At 35.6% G+C, this 17647-nt stretch overlaps 1 protein-coding gene across 11 annotated transcripts in view; it reads left to right on the top strand.

The window, feature by feature from the left end:
• Positions 1-14929, top strand: part of TRPC1 (transient receptor potential cation channel subfamily C member 1) — a 61765-nt gene extending 46836 nt beyond the window's left edge. For all 11 annotated transcript variants that reach the window (XM_058551541.1, XM_058551550.1, XM_058551532.1 and 8 more), the window contains 5 exons: positions 160-303; positions 9683-9858; positions 11028-11229; positions 11835-12029; positions 13026-14929. In XM_058551541.1, the coding sequence (XP_058407524.1) occupies positions 160-303; positions 9683-9858; positions 11028-11229; positions 11835-12029; positions 13026-13253 (945 nt within the window). In that variant the 3' untranslated portion in view covers positions 13254-14929. The remainder of the gene's footprint in view (positions 1-159; positions 304-9682; positions 9859-11027; positions 11230-11834; positions 12030-13025) is intronic.
• Positions 14930-17647: the final 2718 nt, after the last annotated feature.

The following is a 17647-nucleotide window of genomic DNA, read 5'->3' as shown; positions in this document are numbered from 1 at the left end:
TTACTATTAAAAGAGGAGGACTATATAAAACATAAAATGAAGATTACCCCTACAAGGAGACATAATTAAAATAGGTTTCTTTCAACAGTCAGAATATTTGTTTTTATTTTCCTGAATTGAGAGAGCTATTTACCTTTGGCTTTTTCTTCCTAACCTTAGTTTCATGATTTTGCTGATCGGAAGGACTGGGATGCGTTCCATCCTACACTGGTGGCAGAAGGGCTTTTTGCATTTGCGAATGTTCTGAGTTATCTTCGTCTCTTTTTTATGTATACAACAAGCTCTATCTTGGGTCCATTACAGGTAAATAATTAAAATTTCTTAAAGAATATTTGTTAGATGTCATTATTATTATATCTCTCTACTTGTCCACTGGAACATTGTTCCTTTATGATGTTAAAGCTAAACTTTGCTTTTGAAAATAATTAACAATTAAAAGGACAAAGCATGTTCATCTGCTTTGCTTCTGGCTGAATGATAATCCTTTGCTTTCAGGTATTCAAACTTTATTAAGCTGTGGTCCATTGTCCCTCTCCCTGTTGTTCATAGACATAGACGTGTTTAAAATATAGTTATACTTCAGACAGTAGAAGGACATAAAAATTTGCTTTTTACCGAAATGAATCTCACATTTAAAGTTTTAAGTGATAAATATAAGGAAGTGTTGTGCAAACAGAATTCATACTTCATGATTTTGAAAATATGTAAGCTGTATTTTAAAAAATTACTCTTACTTTGTTTAATAAATACTAAATGTAATAAGTTGGAAAATAGCATATTTAGAGCTAAAAAATTTCATAGAGTTCATATAGTCCAGCTTTGTGCTTTATACTACTTTATAGTCAAAGAAATTGAGCTTTTGAGATGGTGTGTGATTTGTTCAAAGTAGCATGATTATCATGCATGAGAATCCAGGACTAAATTCTAAGTCTCTTCGCACTAAAGAAAGGACTCAGAATTGGTTGAATTTACCCCACAGATTTTAGTAGTTGATTGTTTTTAGAAGGTGGGATCAACTCTGCTAGGTGACTAGCTCTACATAATAGTTTAAGTTAACTTATAAGTCTGAAAATTTGAGCAATATTCACTTTTCCTTGATAAGTCAAAATTTACTAACAATTTAGATTCTCTTTTATAGAGATATACTTTTTTTGGTGAGGAAGATTAGCCCTAAGCTAACAGCTGTTGCCAGTCCTCCTCTTTTTGCTGAGGAAGATTGGCCCTGGGCTAACATCCGTTCCCATCTTCCTCTACTTTATATGTGGGACGACTGCCACAGCATGGCTTGATAAGCAGCGCATAGGTCTGCGCCCAGGATCCGAACCTGCGAACCCTGGGCTGCCGAAGCGGAGCGTATGAACTTAACCATTACGCCACCGGGCTGGCCTCCAAGATTCTCTTTTATATTTTTAAAGGAGATATTTTAAATAAAAGGTATAATTACCTTCTCCAAACAGAGATAGGAAAATAAAATATGTAGGAGAAACCTGATTTGATTTGGCTTGTCCTATCATCCTGCAACGGTATTTCCTGAGATGTGACTCCCTTAACCAAGTCCTGTGAGATTCTCTGACTGAAATAAGTTTGGGACACATGCATTCCTTATACCCCTTTTGAGAATTCACAGTGCACATTATCACATTAAAGCCTCTGAGAAAGAAGTAAGGAAACTTGTTTAAACTTGTTCAAACTATCCTTACCTAAATTCATGTAACATCATACCCATTTTTCATGAAATAAGCTCAGGTCTCTGTTTTTCTCCAAAACATAGTATGTGAAACACTGGTTTAGACTATCTGTTATTTTGATTTAATTTTGCCACTAATATCTTCTATAAATGTTTTAATTAAGAGTCAATAGTATTTTTATATGCACATTGAATTTTTGTTTTAGTTAAAAACTGATGATGTCACTAAGTTTCTATACTGGATATTTCTTTAAAGAGTTTTGCAAAGACTTAAAAAGGAGACCGTATGTTATTATTTCTTAATGAATTATCATTTGTTTTTCTTAGAACTGCTGAGTCAGGTCTTCCTGACTTAATCTCTTCCCAAAAGAACTATAGATGTGTATACAAATAATGCATAAGTGGTGTGTCTCATTTCAGCTGTTGTGTGTGTTTTTCTCCTCCAGCAGGATAATTTATATTGTTCTAATAGCCGTAGAACTAACAAATAATTTAAGTCAAGCCAGCAAGTATTTATTGTGTTGCTATTTTTTAAAAGGACTGCAGGTTCATCATAATATATGTTTAAATATTATGATTTAATCCAACAAATGATTTTTAAAAATTATCTTTATTAAGGTATAATTTGCATACAATAAAATGCACCCATCTTAACTGTAGAGTTTGGTGAGTTTTGCAAATGCATAAACATGTTTAATCACCACCGTAATCAAGGTACAGAATGTTTGTATCACCCCAAAAAGTTTCTTGCATTTAGTATTCCCCCCACCCTCATCCCAGGCAACCATTGATCATCTGTATGTGATTGTCTGGTTATAGGCTAGTTATAGGCTGAAGGATTTGGAAGCACAAGTAGAATTAATATGGTATTACAAAGTAAATCTTCTCAGACAAAACGTCGTCTGCCATCTTTAGAGTGTGATTGCTTCTCATGGTTGCAAGCTCCGTGCTCCAAGTTGTTACATCAAGTCTACGTTCAGCAGGAAGAAGGGGAAAGCCAGAAAGCATGGGCCAGCTGTCTTTCTGTCTTTTTTGTCGCTGAGGAAGATTTGCGCTGAGCTAACATCTGTTGCCAATCTTTCTCTTTTTGTATGTGAGCCACTGCCACAGCATGGCCACTGACGAGTGGTTTAGGTCCATGCCTGGGAAACTGGGCCATCAAAGCAAACTGCCCCGAACTTAACCGCTAGGCCATGGAGGCTGGCCCTGTCTTTCTCTTTTATATCAAGAGAACAATCATTTTCCTTGGAGGCCTACCAGATACTTCCGCTTATAACTCATTGACAGAATTTGGTCACATGGCTATTTATGGCTACAAGAAAGTCTGAGGAGATGAGTACTTTCAATTGAGCATATTAGCTCCCAAGAAATCAAGGTCTGATTAGTCAGGAAAAGGGCAAAAAGTAGAGTTTGAATAAGCATCTGTAGAGTCATATTTTCAGGCTTTTACTTAAAAAATGTTTTCAATTTGTTTTCCAGTGTAGTCTTATTAACACGGCAGATTTGTATTACATATCAGTACCAAAGTATTCTAGAATAATTTTATGCAGAAAACTTGTAATAAATTTTTTCCATTTCATTCATCATAAGTAAATAGAGTGATCCAGTTGTGAATATAAAACTAAACGAAGTGCAAAAAGAAAATTGACAGTACGTTAACTACTTTAGCAAAAGTACAACTTTTTAAATGTTTTTATGTGATTACTGCACTTGTTTGTTAAATTTATCTCTATCTATTAACAATTTTCCTTCCCAATATTTGCAGATTTAGAAGCTGACAGACTTATTTTAACTGGTTATATTACCTGTAGTAGAGGTACAGATCTCTCCCTTGGTTAGAATGTCCATATTTTATCATCTAAATGGAGACATTTTGGGACAGGAAAAGGATGCTATTAATTACTAAGTTGGGACAACAAGTGTAAACTGGGACTGTACCAGGCAAATCAAGGTCATAGGATTATCCTATAGTGGGATATATAAAATGATCCTATATTCATCAGCGATTGCATCCTTTATCCTAGTACTTGACATTTTTGTGATTGTATTCATTAAATTTGTGACTTATGTTGAAGGTAGACTTTGGAACGTGGCCTTCTACAATCTGACCCTACTCACTTTCTAGCCATTGCTCACTATACTCATCTCCTTGTCTCTTTCTGAAATCCTTCTCCATTTGGGCCAAGACCAGTCACTAATCTCACACATGTCCTGTGCTTTTCCACTTCCATGTCATTGTTTATGTTATTACCCTGTTTAGAATGTCCCAGCTTATCCTCTCTTGTTGAAACTTTACTTATTCATTCAACAAACATTTATTGAGTGCCTAGTAGGTACTAGGCACTGGGAATAAATGAATACATGGCAATCTCTTTTTAAAGAGCTCATAGTTCACTGAGGGTGACAGAACAAGCTAATGACAATGTTTAGAGTGGTAAATGCTATAATAGAAATCTCGGAGGAAGGGCACTCACTTGAGTTGAAGACATCAGAGAAGACTTCCCAGAAGAGATGACTCTGGAATCAAGCCTTGAAAGATGAGTAGAAAGAAGGTTGGGTCCAGGAAAAGGGAACATATGCCAGCTTTAGTGTCCCCTCCACTAGAAATCTATTCCTACTCTCCTTCTCCTGTATGGAAAAATCTTCATCTGATGGACTTAATCCTTTGAACCTCTAATGAGCACTTCCTATAGCTTGTCTTAATTATAAGACAACTTAAATTTAGCTTGTTTTAAATTATAAGTTATGTTGTTTCTACTAAATTAAAAATTTCTTGAGGATGGGGAATATATCTTCATTTTCTCATCAACACCTTATCCACCGCCTTGCCATAGTAGGTAGTTAATGAATGTTTATTGAATTGAATTGAAAAACTGGTTAGAATGAGGTTGGGTAGAGACAAGTGCTAATTGATATGAGAAAAGAAATAAGCTGATGGAGAAGTAGGGCTATATCTTAGCTGTTGCTTTAGCTGCTTATTCAAAATAATAACGAGAACTAACATTTACTGGACATTTCATGTGGGCCAGGCACTGTGCTAAGTGTTTTTTGCTTATTTAATCCTCGTTACAACCCGTGTGATTTTTTTATTTCCATTTTACAAATGGGGAATCTAAGGCTTAGAGAGGTTAAATAGTTCACAGAACTGCTAAGTGGTAGATAAAAGAGTTGAACCTGAGCCTGTCTGACCCCAGAGGCCAACCTACTCTTTGAAGTTAGCTTTCCTGCCTTTGTGAAGGATGCCAGCTAATCCACCTCAGCAGAAAGAAGTCATGGTTGGGCATAAATCAGTAATGTTCTATATTTTAACAAAAAAAGACATGAAGATCAAATCTACAAATTATGGTGGTAATAGTAATAACAACAGTAGCGTTTGAGTCCTTCCTATGTGCCAGATACTGTTCTAAGATCTTTATTTACATTTATTACCTCATTTAATCCTAACAACCATTCTAAGAGGCAGACTCTTTTATTTCCATTTTACAGAGGAAGAAACTGAGGCATAGAGCCATTAAATAACTTGCACAAGGTCACACAGCTGGTAAGTAGCAGGACGGGGATTCCAACCCAGGTGGTTTGGCTCCAGAGCTAATGGTCTTAACCACTGTGCTAAATTGCCTCTCAGTGTTGTCTATACTACAGAATAATACAATTCACTCATTAACTTTTATTGTACAATACTTCTGTGGGCAGGTTTTAATAATCTACAGATTTTAACAGTTCTTCCTGGTTTATCCACATGTTTCAAATGAATTAACTTTTAACACTGGTAGTTGGGTGATTAGACAGAAAGGACAAGACAGAACCACACAGCTTGGTTCAAAATCTTGCTCTGTAATTTACTGTTACTTCATCTCTGTGAGTCTCGGGTTCTATGTCTGTTGTTGTGAGGATTAAATGGGTCTGTGTATGTAAGATGCATAGCAGAGTGCCTGACACCTGGTGGCTTCACATAAACGTTTAATCCATTCTCTTTAGTTAGTGGAGTTAACTGTGGCAGACCTGAAAAATAATTCAAGAAAACTTGGAAAGTTAGTGGAGTGTCTGACATATGAGTGCATACTTTATTCCTAGTGAATTATTTGGTTTTACTAGATAATTATCAGATTTAATTTAGTGGCCCGTGTAACATAAATGGCATATTGTTGTCATTTGTAATGAGTGAAGAGCGATTCAGTGCTTTGCACTTTGGGGTATACTGGGGGTGGATGTTTTTCTTTTAAGAGGCATAGAATGGTAGAGCTAGAGGGAAACTTAGAGTTCACATAGTCTAGGGGTTCCCACACTGGAGCGGCTCAGAATCCCCCCAGGGAACATGTTAAACCTACAGTCTCAAGTCCTGCTCTTAGAGAGACTGATTAATAGATTGGGGTAAAGTCTGGCAAATTTTTAATAGCACATAGGTGAGTGAGTCTGATGTAGCATTTGGCGGACCCTTTCATGGGTCAGGAAACTAAGGCCCAGCTCACACAGTGTTAGAAAGAAGACCTGGTGTAAAATGTTAGTTAACAATTCTATCTTTTTTGCATATTTATTCGTATATTAATTCAACAAGCCCTGCTGTGTAGGGGAACTGTTATATGAGAACTAAATCCATCTTAGTTGTACCCAGCCCCAAATGTTTAATGGGAGAACTAAGATAAAAACCACAAAGTGATGTTTTGAAAAAGCGCTTGCAAGGAGTTAGATGCAAGAGTTCAGGCCCGCCTGTACCATCTGTTAGTTCTGTTACCCTGAGCAAGTCACTAAATCCGAGCTTCAGTTTGTCACTTGGAAAAATAGAGATAATCCCAGCCTTCCCTATCTTGCAGGGTAAATAAAAATATGTTATAGCTCTTGGAAAATGGTAAAGAGTTAGATAAAAGGCATCTAAAAAGTAGTTATGTATTCCGCATTTTGATTGATATGCCAGGCTCGGGAGCTTGCTGACGTTGGGCCTGCCCTTAAAGACTGCTAGAGGAGACAAACAAATATTAGTATAAAGTGAAAAATACTATTTTAGAGATTACATGCACAGTACTTTGGGAGCATGACTGCGGGGGTGCCTGGAGAGAGTCAGCAAAGGTTCTTAGAGGAGGTGACATTTGATCTGGGCCTCAAAGGGATGAGAAGCTTGCCTGGCAAAGAACAAAGGGAGAGTAACACATGCAGAAACATGGAATCATGAGAGCATGGCATGCTTTGAGAAGACGGGCTGTTCTTTGTACTTGGACCATGGAGTGCAGATGGCGAGAAGAGACTGAAAAAGATACTGGGCTGAACTCTGAAGGTCTCTGTGCCAGGAATTTGAGTATTTTCACATGTGCAAAGGAGGTTTTGAGCATAAAATGATTAGATAAAACTTTTAGACAGATAGTTATGGCTTTTTCTGTAGAAAGATTTGGATGGAGAATGATTAGAAGTTGCCATTATTATTGCTTTCTTTTGTCAACAGTTTTTATAATTTAATAGTTGATATGAGCCCTAGTGATATCAACCTTTCCCCATCAGGCATTTAGGATGTTTTTGCTGTTCTACATAGTACTCTGTGTATGAGGGGTTTTGCCTCTGTTAAATTATTTCCTAAGTGTAAGTCACCAGTAGCATTAACATATCAAAAGATATGCTCCATAGAGTACCTCAGTATTTCTATTTCTTTACAAAAGGATGTGTTAATTTTTAGTCACACAGCAGTATAAAAGTATACTGTTTCACCACATTAATAGCATTTGGTGCTATCTCTTTAAAATAAATTATACTAACTTAGTAGTTTGCTTTAATTTCCAGCAGATTACTAGAAAAGATATATATTTTTTTGTACTGTGTACTAGTGTACTGGTATTAACTCCTGTGTAAATTTTAGTATTGATATTTTAATTACTTTTCTCTTTTCATTCCTTAATTTTCATATTTCTCAAATAAAACTGCTAAGTTGTTTTAAATAAGTAAATATTTAAGAAAGCGTGATTATTATTTTCACAAATAAATAAGCTTTATAGTCTTTCTCAGTCTAAAATAAACGTGCCATTTTTAATGTTTGCCTTTCTGTGAACGCTTGGTTGGTGTTCTCTTCAAGCCATTGTTCACGTCAGTGATGGCCACTGTAGGGACTTTTTGTTCTTCCGTCTTCTACAAGAACTAATATCATGCTTTTAAAAAACAAATCTTGACGTTTGTGGTATTCTCGTTAAATATTGCTCATCCTGATATTGAAATTGAATTACACTTACTTTTTAAAACTTAGTAATGTTAAATTAAGGCTTCTACTTTTGGACTAAATTTTTAAAATTAATATTGTAGTATCATACATGGTCATTCTTAGAAAACTCTATTCACCTATAAGCTTACAGCGTCTAAACTTTCTTCAAAGGCAGTCTTTTCTGTAGTTATCTAAAGCAGTTACTATATTCTTATTGTCATAAGTTATTAAGTTCTCTACTAATATGGTATGGCTTTATTCTAAGCACTTACAATCTGAAAAAATGATTTCTTTTCCAAGGTGACTCTATCATGGATTAAGAGGGAAATGTATTTCTTCTCTTTCTCACACATTTTGAGCTTTCTGATTCTAAAAGCTCCCTGTTTCTTCTGTCAGAATTTTACAAGGGGACCAAGTGAGGGAAGATAAGACTTTGAAAAGTACCACATGGCCTAGTCAAAGGCGCAAAAGTCGGGCACACTGGACCTCTCACTGTTGCAGAGCCTGAGTTACTAGCTTGTGGTGAACCTAAAAATTTTAGCACACCTCTTCTACTTCGTTAACTGGCTCACTTTAGTGGGCTAGAGGGCCTTGGCCACTTGCCTGCTGCTACCATTTTGTATCATTGGTGACTGACGTATGTTATGTTGGCAGGCTTGATATCTCAAAAGTAATCAATGCATATAGTAAAGAAAATTCAAAGGGGTGTAAAATGAGAAAGTCTGCCTTCCACATCTTTAGTCCTACCTCCCATAGAGAAGCACTGTTAACAGATTCTTGTGTAAACTTCCAGAAGTTTTCTGTCTATTAAACCATATGAAAAAATGTATATTATCTATCATTTAAAAAAATAGAAATGAGAGCTGTTATGGTACTGTTCTATACCCTACTTTTTTGACTGAATATTTTATAGATATCTTTCTAAGCCAGTACCATATAGATGTGCTTCATTCTTTTTAACAACAAAATTAGGATGTTCTAATTTTTTTCACTACATGTAACGACGCTGCAATGAAAATCTTTGTATACTTCCTATCTGTTGGCTAAATTCCTAGGGATAGAATTGCTGAGTCAAAAGGGTAATGTCAAATTGTTCTCCAAATTTGTATGCCAATTTAAACACCAAGAATTGATGCAAAGTGCCTGTTCCCCGGATTTTGAAGGAGTGTTGAAGGAGAATGAAATTAGGCTTGAATAAAGCTCCCAGATACACTACACATGTCTAAATTACAAAAGATACTGATATTAATACTAGACTCTCTCATTTGTCTTGCACGCATATTTTCTTATAATGGACCCAAAATGAAAGAAAATTGATCACTTTGATAAAAGAGATTATAGGGCAGTCCTGGAGGAGAACATGCTGTCCTTTAGGAATTGATTGCAAAAATCAAATGAAATACTTCATGTCATAATGATTTTATATTTGTAGAATTTAAGAAGCTATATAAATATAAGCATTTATTTCCCTTTAGGTTCGAGCAAGGAATTTTCCTTTTATTGCTTGCAAATTAGGCTTTTCTTAAATCTCCATGTCTCTGCCTCTACCTTCAGAGCAACAGTGTTTTCTGCACACCTGGTCCAGATTCAAGGCATGCACCATCCAACACTCACAGTGCGGGCATGATTAGAATGGTTTTTTGTTAGGCAGCTAAATTTTTGATGTTTTGAAAGTGCTGAAATATCTTAACCAGATGGAACAAAAGGAGTAGCCTGTGGATCATGTGTTTGTCTTCCTTTTATTGCCTGATCGTTTAATATTTAATATTTTGTTTTCCTGATAATGTTGATGAACACTTATGTAATATATTCCACAGATATCAATGGGACAGATGTTACAAGATTTTGGAAAATTTCTTGGGATGTTCCTTCTTGTTTTGTTTTCTTTCACAATTGGACTGACACAACTGTATGATAAAGGCTATACTCCAAAAGAACAAAAGGACTGTGTAGGCATCTTCTGTGAACAGCAAAGCAATGATACCTTCCATTCGTGAGTGTCTTTTTAAATTTTTAGTAAATATATTTCTCTCTTTCTGTCATGTTATGTGTGAATTAGTAGGTCATTAGAATTGAGAACCATTAGAGTTTCATGAATAATTTTTTTTTCTCTTATTTACTGTATCATAAGGAATTGAACAACCAGCTGAGAGACAGACAAAATACCTCGCCTCATTCTTAAATAAAATAACGGAGGAGGGGCATGGAATTACATGTTTGTTGTCTTCCTATTATTTTACCAACTATTCTTTAGTTACTTGCATGTCATCTTATTTAAGGAATAAGATTAAATTTAAATAAGATTAAAAAAGGAATAATATTATTAAATAATAAATATTCATCTAATACCTTTTATATGCCAGACATTGTTCAAAGTGCTGAGTGAATGAAGTGTCAGCGAACAGAACTACCTCATGGAGCTTCTATTCCAGTGAGGTGATACAGGCCATAAGAAGAGAAATAAGATGTGTGGTACGCTACACAGTGAGCAGGGCTAAAGAAACAAACAAAGCTTGGGCCAGGGAGGAGATGTGTGTGAGGGTGAAGTTTTAGATAGGAGGCTGGGGAAGGCCCCGCAGGAGATGACGTTCTAGTAAAGGGGGAAGGCTGGTGAAGGATGAAGCCATGAGGAAGATACCTGGAGGAAGAGCATTGGCAGATAGAGGGAATGGCAAAGGCAAATGCCCTGAGATGGGCGTTTGGCTGGTGTGTTCAAGGAGACGCCGAGAGGCCAGCGTGGGTGGAATGTAGTGAATCCGAGGAGAGTTTTAGGAGATGAGGCCAGAAAGGTGATGGGGGTCGTGTAGGACCTTGTCGGCCCTTGTAAGGACTTTGGGCTATTGAGATGGAGAGCCATTTGAAGTTTTTGAGCAGAAGAGTTGTGAAATCTAATTACGTATTAACAGGATCATAGAGGCTGCTGTGTTGAGAACAGACAGAAAGGCAGTAAGAGGTTAAACAGGAATAATTTATCTTCCTTTTGAGTCTATTTCTTTGTTTAAAGTAAGGCATATCTGTACTGTTGGGTTCAACCTCATTTAATAAGTATCATTTTTGGATTATCAATGTTTTATTTATGTAATGTAGGTATAAATGAATTCTTCATTATGCTAATTGATTTCTTTAATTTCCTTTTAAACAGAAATGTAATTGTCTTTACAGGTTCATTGGCACCTGCTTTGCTTTGTTCTGGTACATTTTTTCCTTAGCACATGTTGCAATCTTTGTCACAAGATTTAGCTACGGAGAAGAACTGCAGTCCTTTGTCGGAGCTGTCATTGTTGGGACGTACAATGTCGTGGTCGTGATTGTGCTTACCAAGCTGCTGGTGGCAATGCTTCATAAAAGCTTTCAGTTGATTGCAGTAAGTGTTAATTCTTTTAAAAATTTTATATTCTCTTCAGCTCATACCAATGTATGAGGTAGATAAGGCAACCAATAGTTATAAGAATTAAGAATTAGTATCATTTTAAAATTAAATATAGATTTTTTTATTGTAAGTAATATATATTAACAGCAAATCTTGAACCTAATTTTTGCCTACAAGGTGTGGAAACATTTGGACAGTTTAAAACTCTCCCCCGCCCCGTATGTGTGTGTGTGCATGTGTATTCATATCCTTTTTTTTTTTTTGTGAGGAAGATCAGCCCTGAGCTAACATCCATGCCAATCCTCCTCTTTTTTTTGCTGAGGAAGACCGGCCCTGAGCTAACATCTATTGCCAATCCTCCTCCTTTTTTTCGCCTTTTTCTCCCCAAGGCCTCAGTAGATAGTTGTATGTCATAGTTGCACGTCCTTCTAGTTGCTCTATGTGGGACGCGGCCTCAGCATGGCCGGACAAGCGGTGCGTCGGTGCGCACCTGGGATCCAAACCCCGGCTGCCAGTAGTGGAGTGCGCGCACTTAACCGCTAAGCCACGGGGCCAGCCCCAACTCATATCTGTATTGCTTTTTGATTTGCCTCCTATAGAATCATGAAGACAAAGAATGGAAGTTTGCTCGAGCAAAGTTGTGGCTTAGCTACTTTGATGACAAATGTACATTACCCCCACCTTTCAACATCATTCCTTCACCAAAGACTATCTGCTATCTGATTAGTAGCCTCAGTAAATGGATTTGCTCACATACATCAAAAGGCAAGGTTAAACGGCAGAACAGTTTAAAGGTAAGAAATTAGAATTGCAGCATGGAAGTTTTAACAATTCCTAATCTCAGATGTTTCCTAAAGCATAAATTTGCAGGCTCCTTAAGGCCCGGGACTGTGACTGTTTTTCATTCCTGTATCCTTAATGCATGGCATAGTATCTAACATAAAGTAAGGATTCAGTAAATATTTATTAAGAATGAGAGAGCTGTGATTTTTTCATGAATCTCGTCTCACAGTTTTAAAACATGGAAAATATTCAGAATATCTATTCTGTCAGTATAAAGCTTGACTGCTAGAGTCAGCTCATTTTTCTGATTCTTCTTGAAAGTTATTCAGTACATGAATAATTCAATACATGTTGCTATAAACCAGAGGTTGGCAAACTTTTTCTGTAAAGGGACAGATAGTAAGTATTTTAGACTTTGCGGGCTGAGACGAAATCAAAGATATTATGTGAGAAGTAATATAACAAGAAAGGACACAAATTTTCACAAAACTTTTATTGATGAAGTTAAAAATGTAACAATAATTGAGTAATAATTTTTTTGTAATACAAGTCTATCAATTAAAAGAGTGGAATTCCATTTTTGGGGGGGGTAATAACATTTTGTTTAATTGGGATTCAAAATTAGGGGATAGGGGATTCCCTATCATCAAATTAATGACAAACGTTCATCTGTAAAACCCGTTCTTAGCTCACAGGCCATAAAAAACAGGAAGTGGGCCACATTTGGCCTATGGCTCATACCCTAGTTTGCTAATCTCCCCTGCAAACTGAGGATTCCTGAGACTGTTTTTAAATCAATATAAGCATACAGGTGAATGAATAAAACACATATGCAGGCTATATTTGTTTTAAACAAGTGTTGGATATTTTGTAACACACAGTGGCAAAAATACAGTCTAATAAAGCATTAAATGTGTTTATTTTTTTGTGAATATTTTTTTAAAAACTACCTTGTTTAAATATTGTTTATGCACATTGTTAGTATCATGTTATTGTTTGTTTTGAAGGAATGGAGAAATTTGAAACAAAAGAGAGATGAAAACTACCAAAAAGTGATGTGCTGCTTGGTGCACCGTTACCTGACTTCCATGAGACAGAAGATGCAAAGTACGGATCAGGCAACTGTGGAAAATCTGAATGAATTGCGCCAAGATCTGTCCAAATTCCGAAATGAAATAAGGGATTTACTTGGCTTTCGGACTTCTAAATATGCTATGTTTTATCCAAGAAATTAACCATTTTCTAAATTATGTAGAGAGTAGTTTTCAATAATAAATCTGAAAGACTGCATTTGCATAACTTACTATTAAATTAATAAGGTATATATTGAAATACAGAATTGTGTAAAAGCCATTCTTTAAAATATTTGTAGCATAAATATATGTTATGTAAAATATGTAATATGGGATTAGTTTTTTAAAACCCTCTATTAGTGGCTTTTTGTGGGAGCAAAACAGTTGAAATAGATTTTGTTAGCGTGCTGCTTGGTTTTCTTGTTTGAACAGTGCTTTAACATTTTTTCTTTTTATGTTTAAGAAGGGCAGTTATAATTGTACACATTGCCAGAAGGTTTTGTAAAATGAAGATCGGCAAATGTGGGCTGATCTCCATCCATAGGATACATTTGAAATATGAAAGTCATGATTTTTAAAATCTCTGTTTTAAGAGTTCACATATAGTTCAGTATTTATTGTTTAGAAGTATAGTTTTATCTAAAATAATAGTCTATTTGTTCTTTTTTTATTTTGTTATAATCTTAAGTAACAAAAAAAAACCCTAATGAATATTTGAATCTACTTATGTCTATAAATTTAAATTCACTTCAGTTTTTGTTTTGTAATATATTTACTTTTACATGGTTGTAATCACTTTATATTTTTAATTTTGCTTTTTTCACTTAATAGTATTTTATATATACATTTTCATGTATTGATATAGTCATGTATTTAAATTTTTATAAAATTATACAGTTTCTGAAAAATATAGTTGGTCGACTTTTCATTTTGTGGCCATAGAGCGCTTGATTATATTTATTGGTTTGCACAGGTACTTCTCTAAGGTTAGGCGTTCAGTCGCTTTTAATTTTTTCTTGTCATAATAGTGCTATAATTTTTTTTCACGTTGGAGTGAATGGTCACAGTTACAAAGCTAACCCAGAACAAGGATTTAGAGGATACTTCTTTATCCTGTATGGTCATAGCCTGTTTTATTTTTGTAAACATTGGAAGACTCTTTAATGCAAGGATTTGTTTTATATTTAGACTAAGGTTCTTGAGCTTATCTCCCAAAGTATTTTCCACAGAATTTAACTTAGCTTCTGTAAAAGTGTCTTCATGCTGATTTCTGGATCATTCTTGCTGCTTAAGATGAAAAGCATTGTTGTTTTTAATTGGAGAATAAAATATGTATTTAAATTTTTTTTCCTGTGTTCATGTAAGAGATGTAGTTAAAAATTTTTCACAGGCCATTGCTTATATATTCTGTAGTACTTCCAGTTAAGAGGTTTTAGGTATATAATTATCTTCTTAACTGAATGTCAGGTGGTCTTACGGCCACAGGGTGCAGGTAGCCCTTGGTCTGTAAGCACCACCGATCCAGGGCTCACATGTTAGTATTGGGTTTCATGTTGCTTTTTACTTTTTATTTTTTAATTTCCAAATTGTAAGTGTTCCCTCTTTGGGGCAAATTCTTATAAAAATGTTTATTGTAAAATTATATATTTTGTCTACAATGGGATTATGCACTTCCCAATTGGGATTTTACATCAGGATTTTTAGTCATTCTAAAAAATACCTAATTATTAAATCGAAATATTTATAGAGTGCCTACTGTATGCATGAGTCACTTATGAAGTATATTTTGAATGACAGCATATTGTAATAAAAAAGGTGAATAAAACTTGACATTAGAGTACAAACTGAGAATGTGTCCATTGTATTATCATATACTTTTATACTTTTTAAAATTGAGATATAATTCATATATCATAATTTCACTCTTTTAAAGTGTACAATTCAGTGTTGTTGTTTTTTTTTAAGTCATGGTAAGAAAGGCCTAAAATGCAAAACATCAACAATCAGACCCTTTTGTACCCCTTCCTACCTCCAGTGACAATCACATTTAACTCTTTTAGCTATTTCTTCTTAAATTTATAAGTACCATGTTTTGAAATAATATGTCCACACAAAGACCTGTATGTAATGTTTATAGTGGCTTTACTTATGATCCCAAACTGAAAACAAGCAAATGTTCATCAACTGGTGAATGGATAAAGAAATTGTACATCCATACAATGGAAATCTACTCAGCAATAGAAAGGAATTGTATCAGTCAGAGTTCAGTCAGAGAAGCGGAGCTACTAGGATATTTGCAGGCCCCACATGCTTGTTTGCATAGTGATTTGTTTACAGGGATTCGATGTTACGAAATTGGAGTTGATTAAAGAGTTTCCGTGAGGCTGTTGTTTTGCATCTACTGCTGGAGCTTGGAGTTCACACGTAGGCAGTTGGGAAGGGAAGACAGATGTAAAGTGGAAGAAACAAAGACAAGCTGGAACCCATGAAGACAGACTGAGACCCATGTCACTTCTCACTGTCCGTAACGTTGATGATGTGAGTATTCTCATCATCGGAGAAGTCGTGGGAAAAGTTGCCCTTTGCCAGGTTGCTAAACACACACTTGGCCCAGGAATCAGAGAAGGTGAAGGAGGATCCAAGGAAAGGTGGAACAATTGTGGGCCAGACTGCTGCCTCACACCAACAAGTTGAGCCAGAAGATAAGTTACAACATGTGTGAGCTACAAAAGTGCCTGCATAAGGGAAAAAATGGCTGCGACTTCCCTTCTCCCCTCCAAGTTTCACACTAAAATGTGTCTTGTGGCCCAGCCTAACTGGAAAGCATACAAGGAACAGAATTCTGGGAAACATACTTCAGCCTAGCCAAGTTGGTACAGGAAGAAACTACTGAAATATGCAATAACATAGATGAATCTTAAAAGTATTATGCTAAGTGAGGAAGCTCGTCACGAAAGACTACATACTGTGTAAGTCCATTTATATGACATTCTAGAAAAGATAAAACTATAGAAACTGAAAACAGATCTTTGGTTATGAGGGTCTGGTGGGAGGAGAAGATTGATTGGACGACTCATCAAACTGTACACTTAAGAAGGGTGAATTTTTAGGGCTGGCCCAGTGGCGTAGCAGTTGAGTTCTCGCATTCCGCTTCGGCTGCCCGGGGTTTCCTCGTTCGGATCCTGGGCACGCACCTCCTCACCTCTCATCAAGCCATGCTGAGGTGGCGTCCTGTTTAGAAGAGCCACAACTCTACAACTATGATATACAACCATGTATTGGGGCTTTGGGGAGAAAAAAAGAAAAAGAAAAAGAGGAAGATTGGCAACAGATGTTGGGATTTTTATTGGAATTGCATTGAAATTGAAATTAATGTTTTCCTCAGAAAATACATTTATAAAATACCAAATAGGCTGAGGTTATAGGCCCTGGGGGGTAAACCAGTTGGGTCTCATTATTCAGAATTACACTAAGAAAATATTAACGGTACCAAAGATAATGTCTGCTCTGAATTTCTCATTTGTAAGTTAATTTGTTAGCTTTCTGGCATCACTGCTCCGTTACACGTTGTGTTTCTGGAAGATATACTTAGAAGAATTGCCAGTTACAGGGTTTCTTTTCATTTGATAATTTCATATTGTTTTTTATTTTCTTGTTCCCCCACCCCCAGTTTGAAATAAATACTTCAAATATGCAACTCAAAATTAGTGAGGAAAAACTTCATGTACTAATCACATGCTTTAAAAATAACTATCTTTAAGAGACATGATTTCTGATGTAAATTAAATTACAGGAATACAAGAGACAAAACAGCAGGTTTATGTAGGAGGCAAATGTGTTTAAAAAAAGAACTGTTTTAGCCAATCAGATAAATGACAGGTAAACTCCATTTTCTTCATCCTGCTACCAGCAATCTAGAGGTTTCTCTGTGTCTCTTCTTTAGAAAGGATACTTAATCCATCCTTCAATTTTAAGCAAAATTATTCTTATTGAAAGATATTAAAATTATCAGGTGCTATTAGAAAAGAATTTTGAGGACGAAAATATACTAGGCACCTCAGTAACTAATCCAGAAATTGAATTAATTCTGTGAGGTAATTTTAAAATATTTTAAAACTCATTTGCTCCATTTTATATTTCGGTGGAAATAGCAAACAATCACAATATTGTTACAGATTGTGTTTGTAAGGATTGTTGTAATGCAGAAGTTTTCTTTTTTAAAAACTATGAAACTAGGTGGAAACAGTTCTCTTATTTTCCTCTGATCCTCAGCGAAAGTACAGTGCTGATGTTGAATGGCCCAAATTTGTTGAATGAACACTTAGCCATTATCTCTTTGTGTAAACATCCTAGGACTGACATCCAGTCAGATACCCATCTAACTGCACGCTCTAAAACCTGTTTCACCAAATTGGATTGGAAGAAAACTTACATCACCCACTTCAACCTTCTCATTTTATAGGTGAGAAAACCGACAATTTAAGTAATTTGTCCAAGGTTGTATAATGGCTGACTTGAGATCCTGAACTCAATTTATTGTTAGTATCAGGTAAGAT

This window comes from Diceros bicornis, chromosome 2, assembly GCF_020826845.1.
Source record: "Diceros bicornis minor isolate mBicDic1 chromosome 2, mDicBic1.mat.cur, whole genome shotgun sequence".
Classification (NCBI taxonomy): Eukaryota; Metazoa; Chordata; class Mammalia; order Perissodactyla; family Rhinocerotidae; genus Diceros; species Diceros bicornis.
This window is presented reverse-complemented; position numbering and strand designations above follow the sequence as displayed.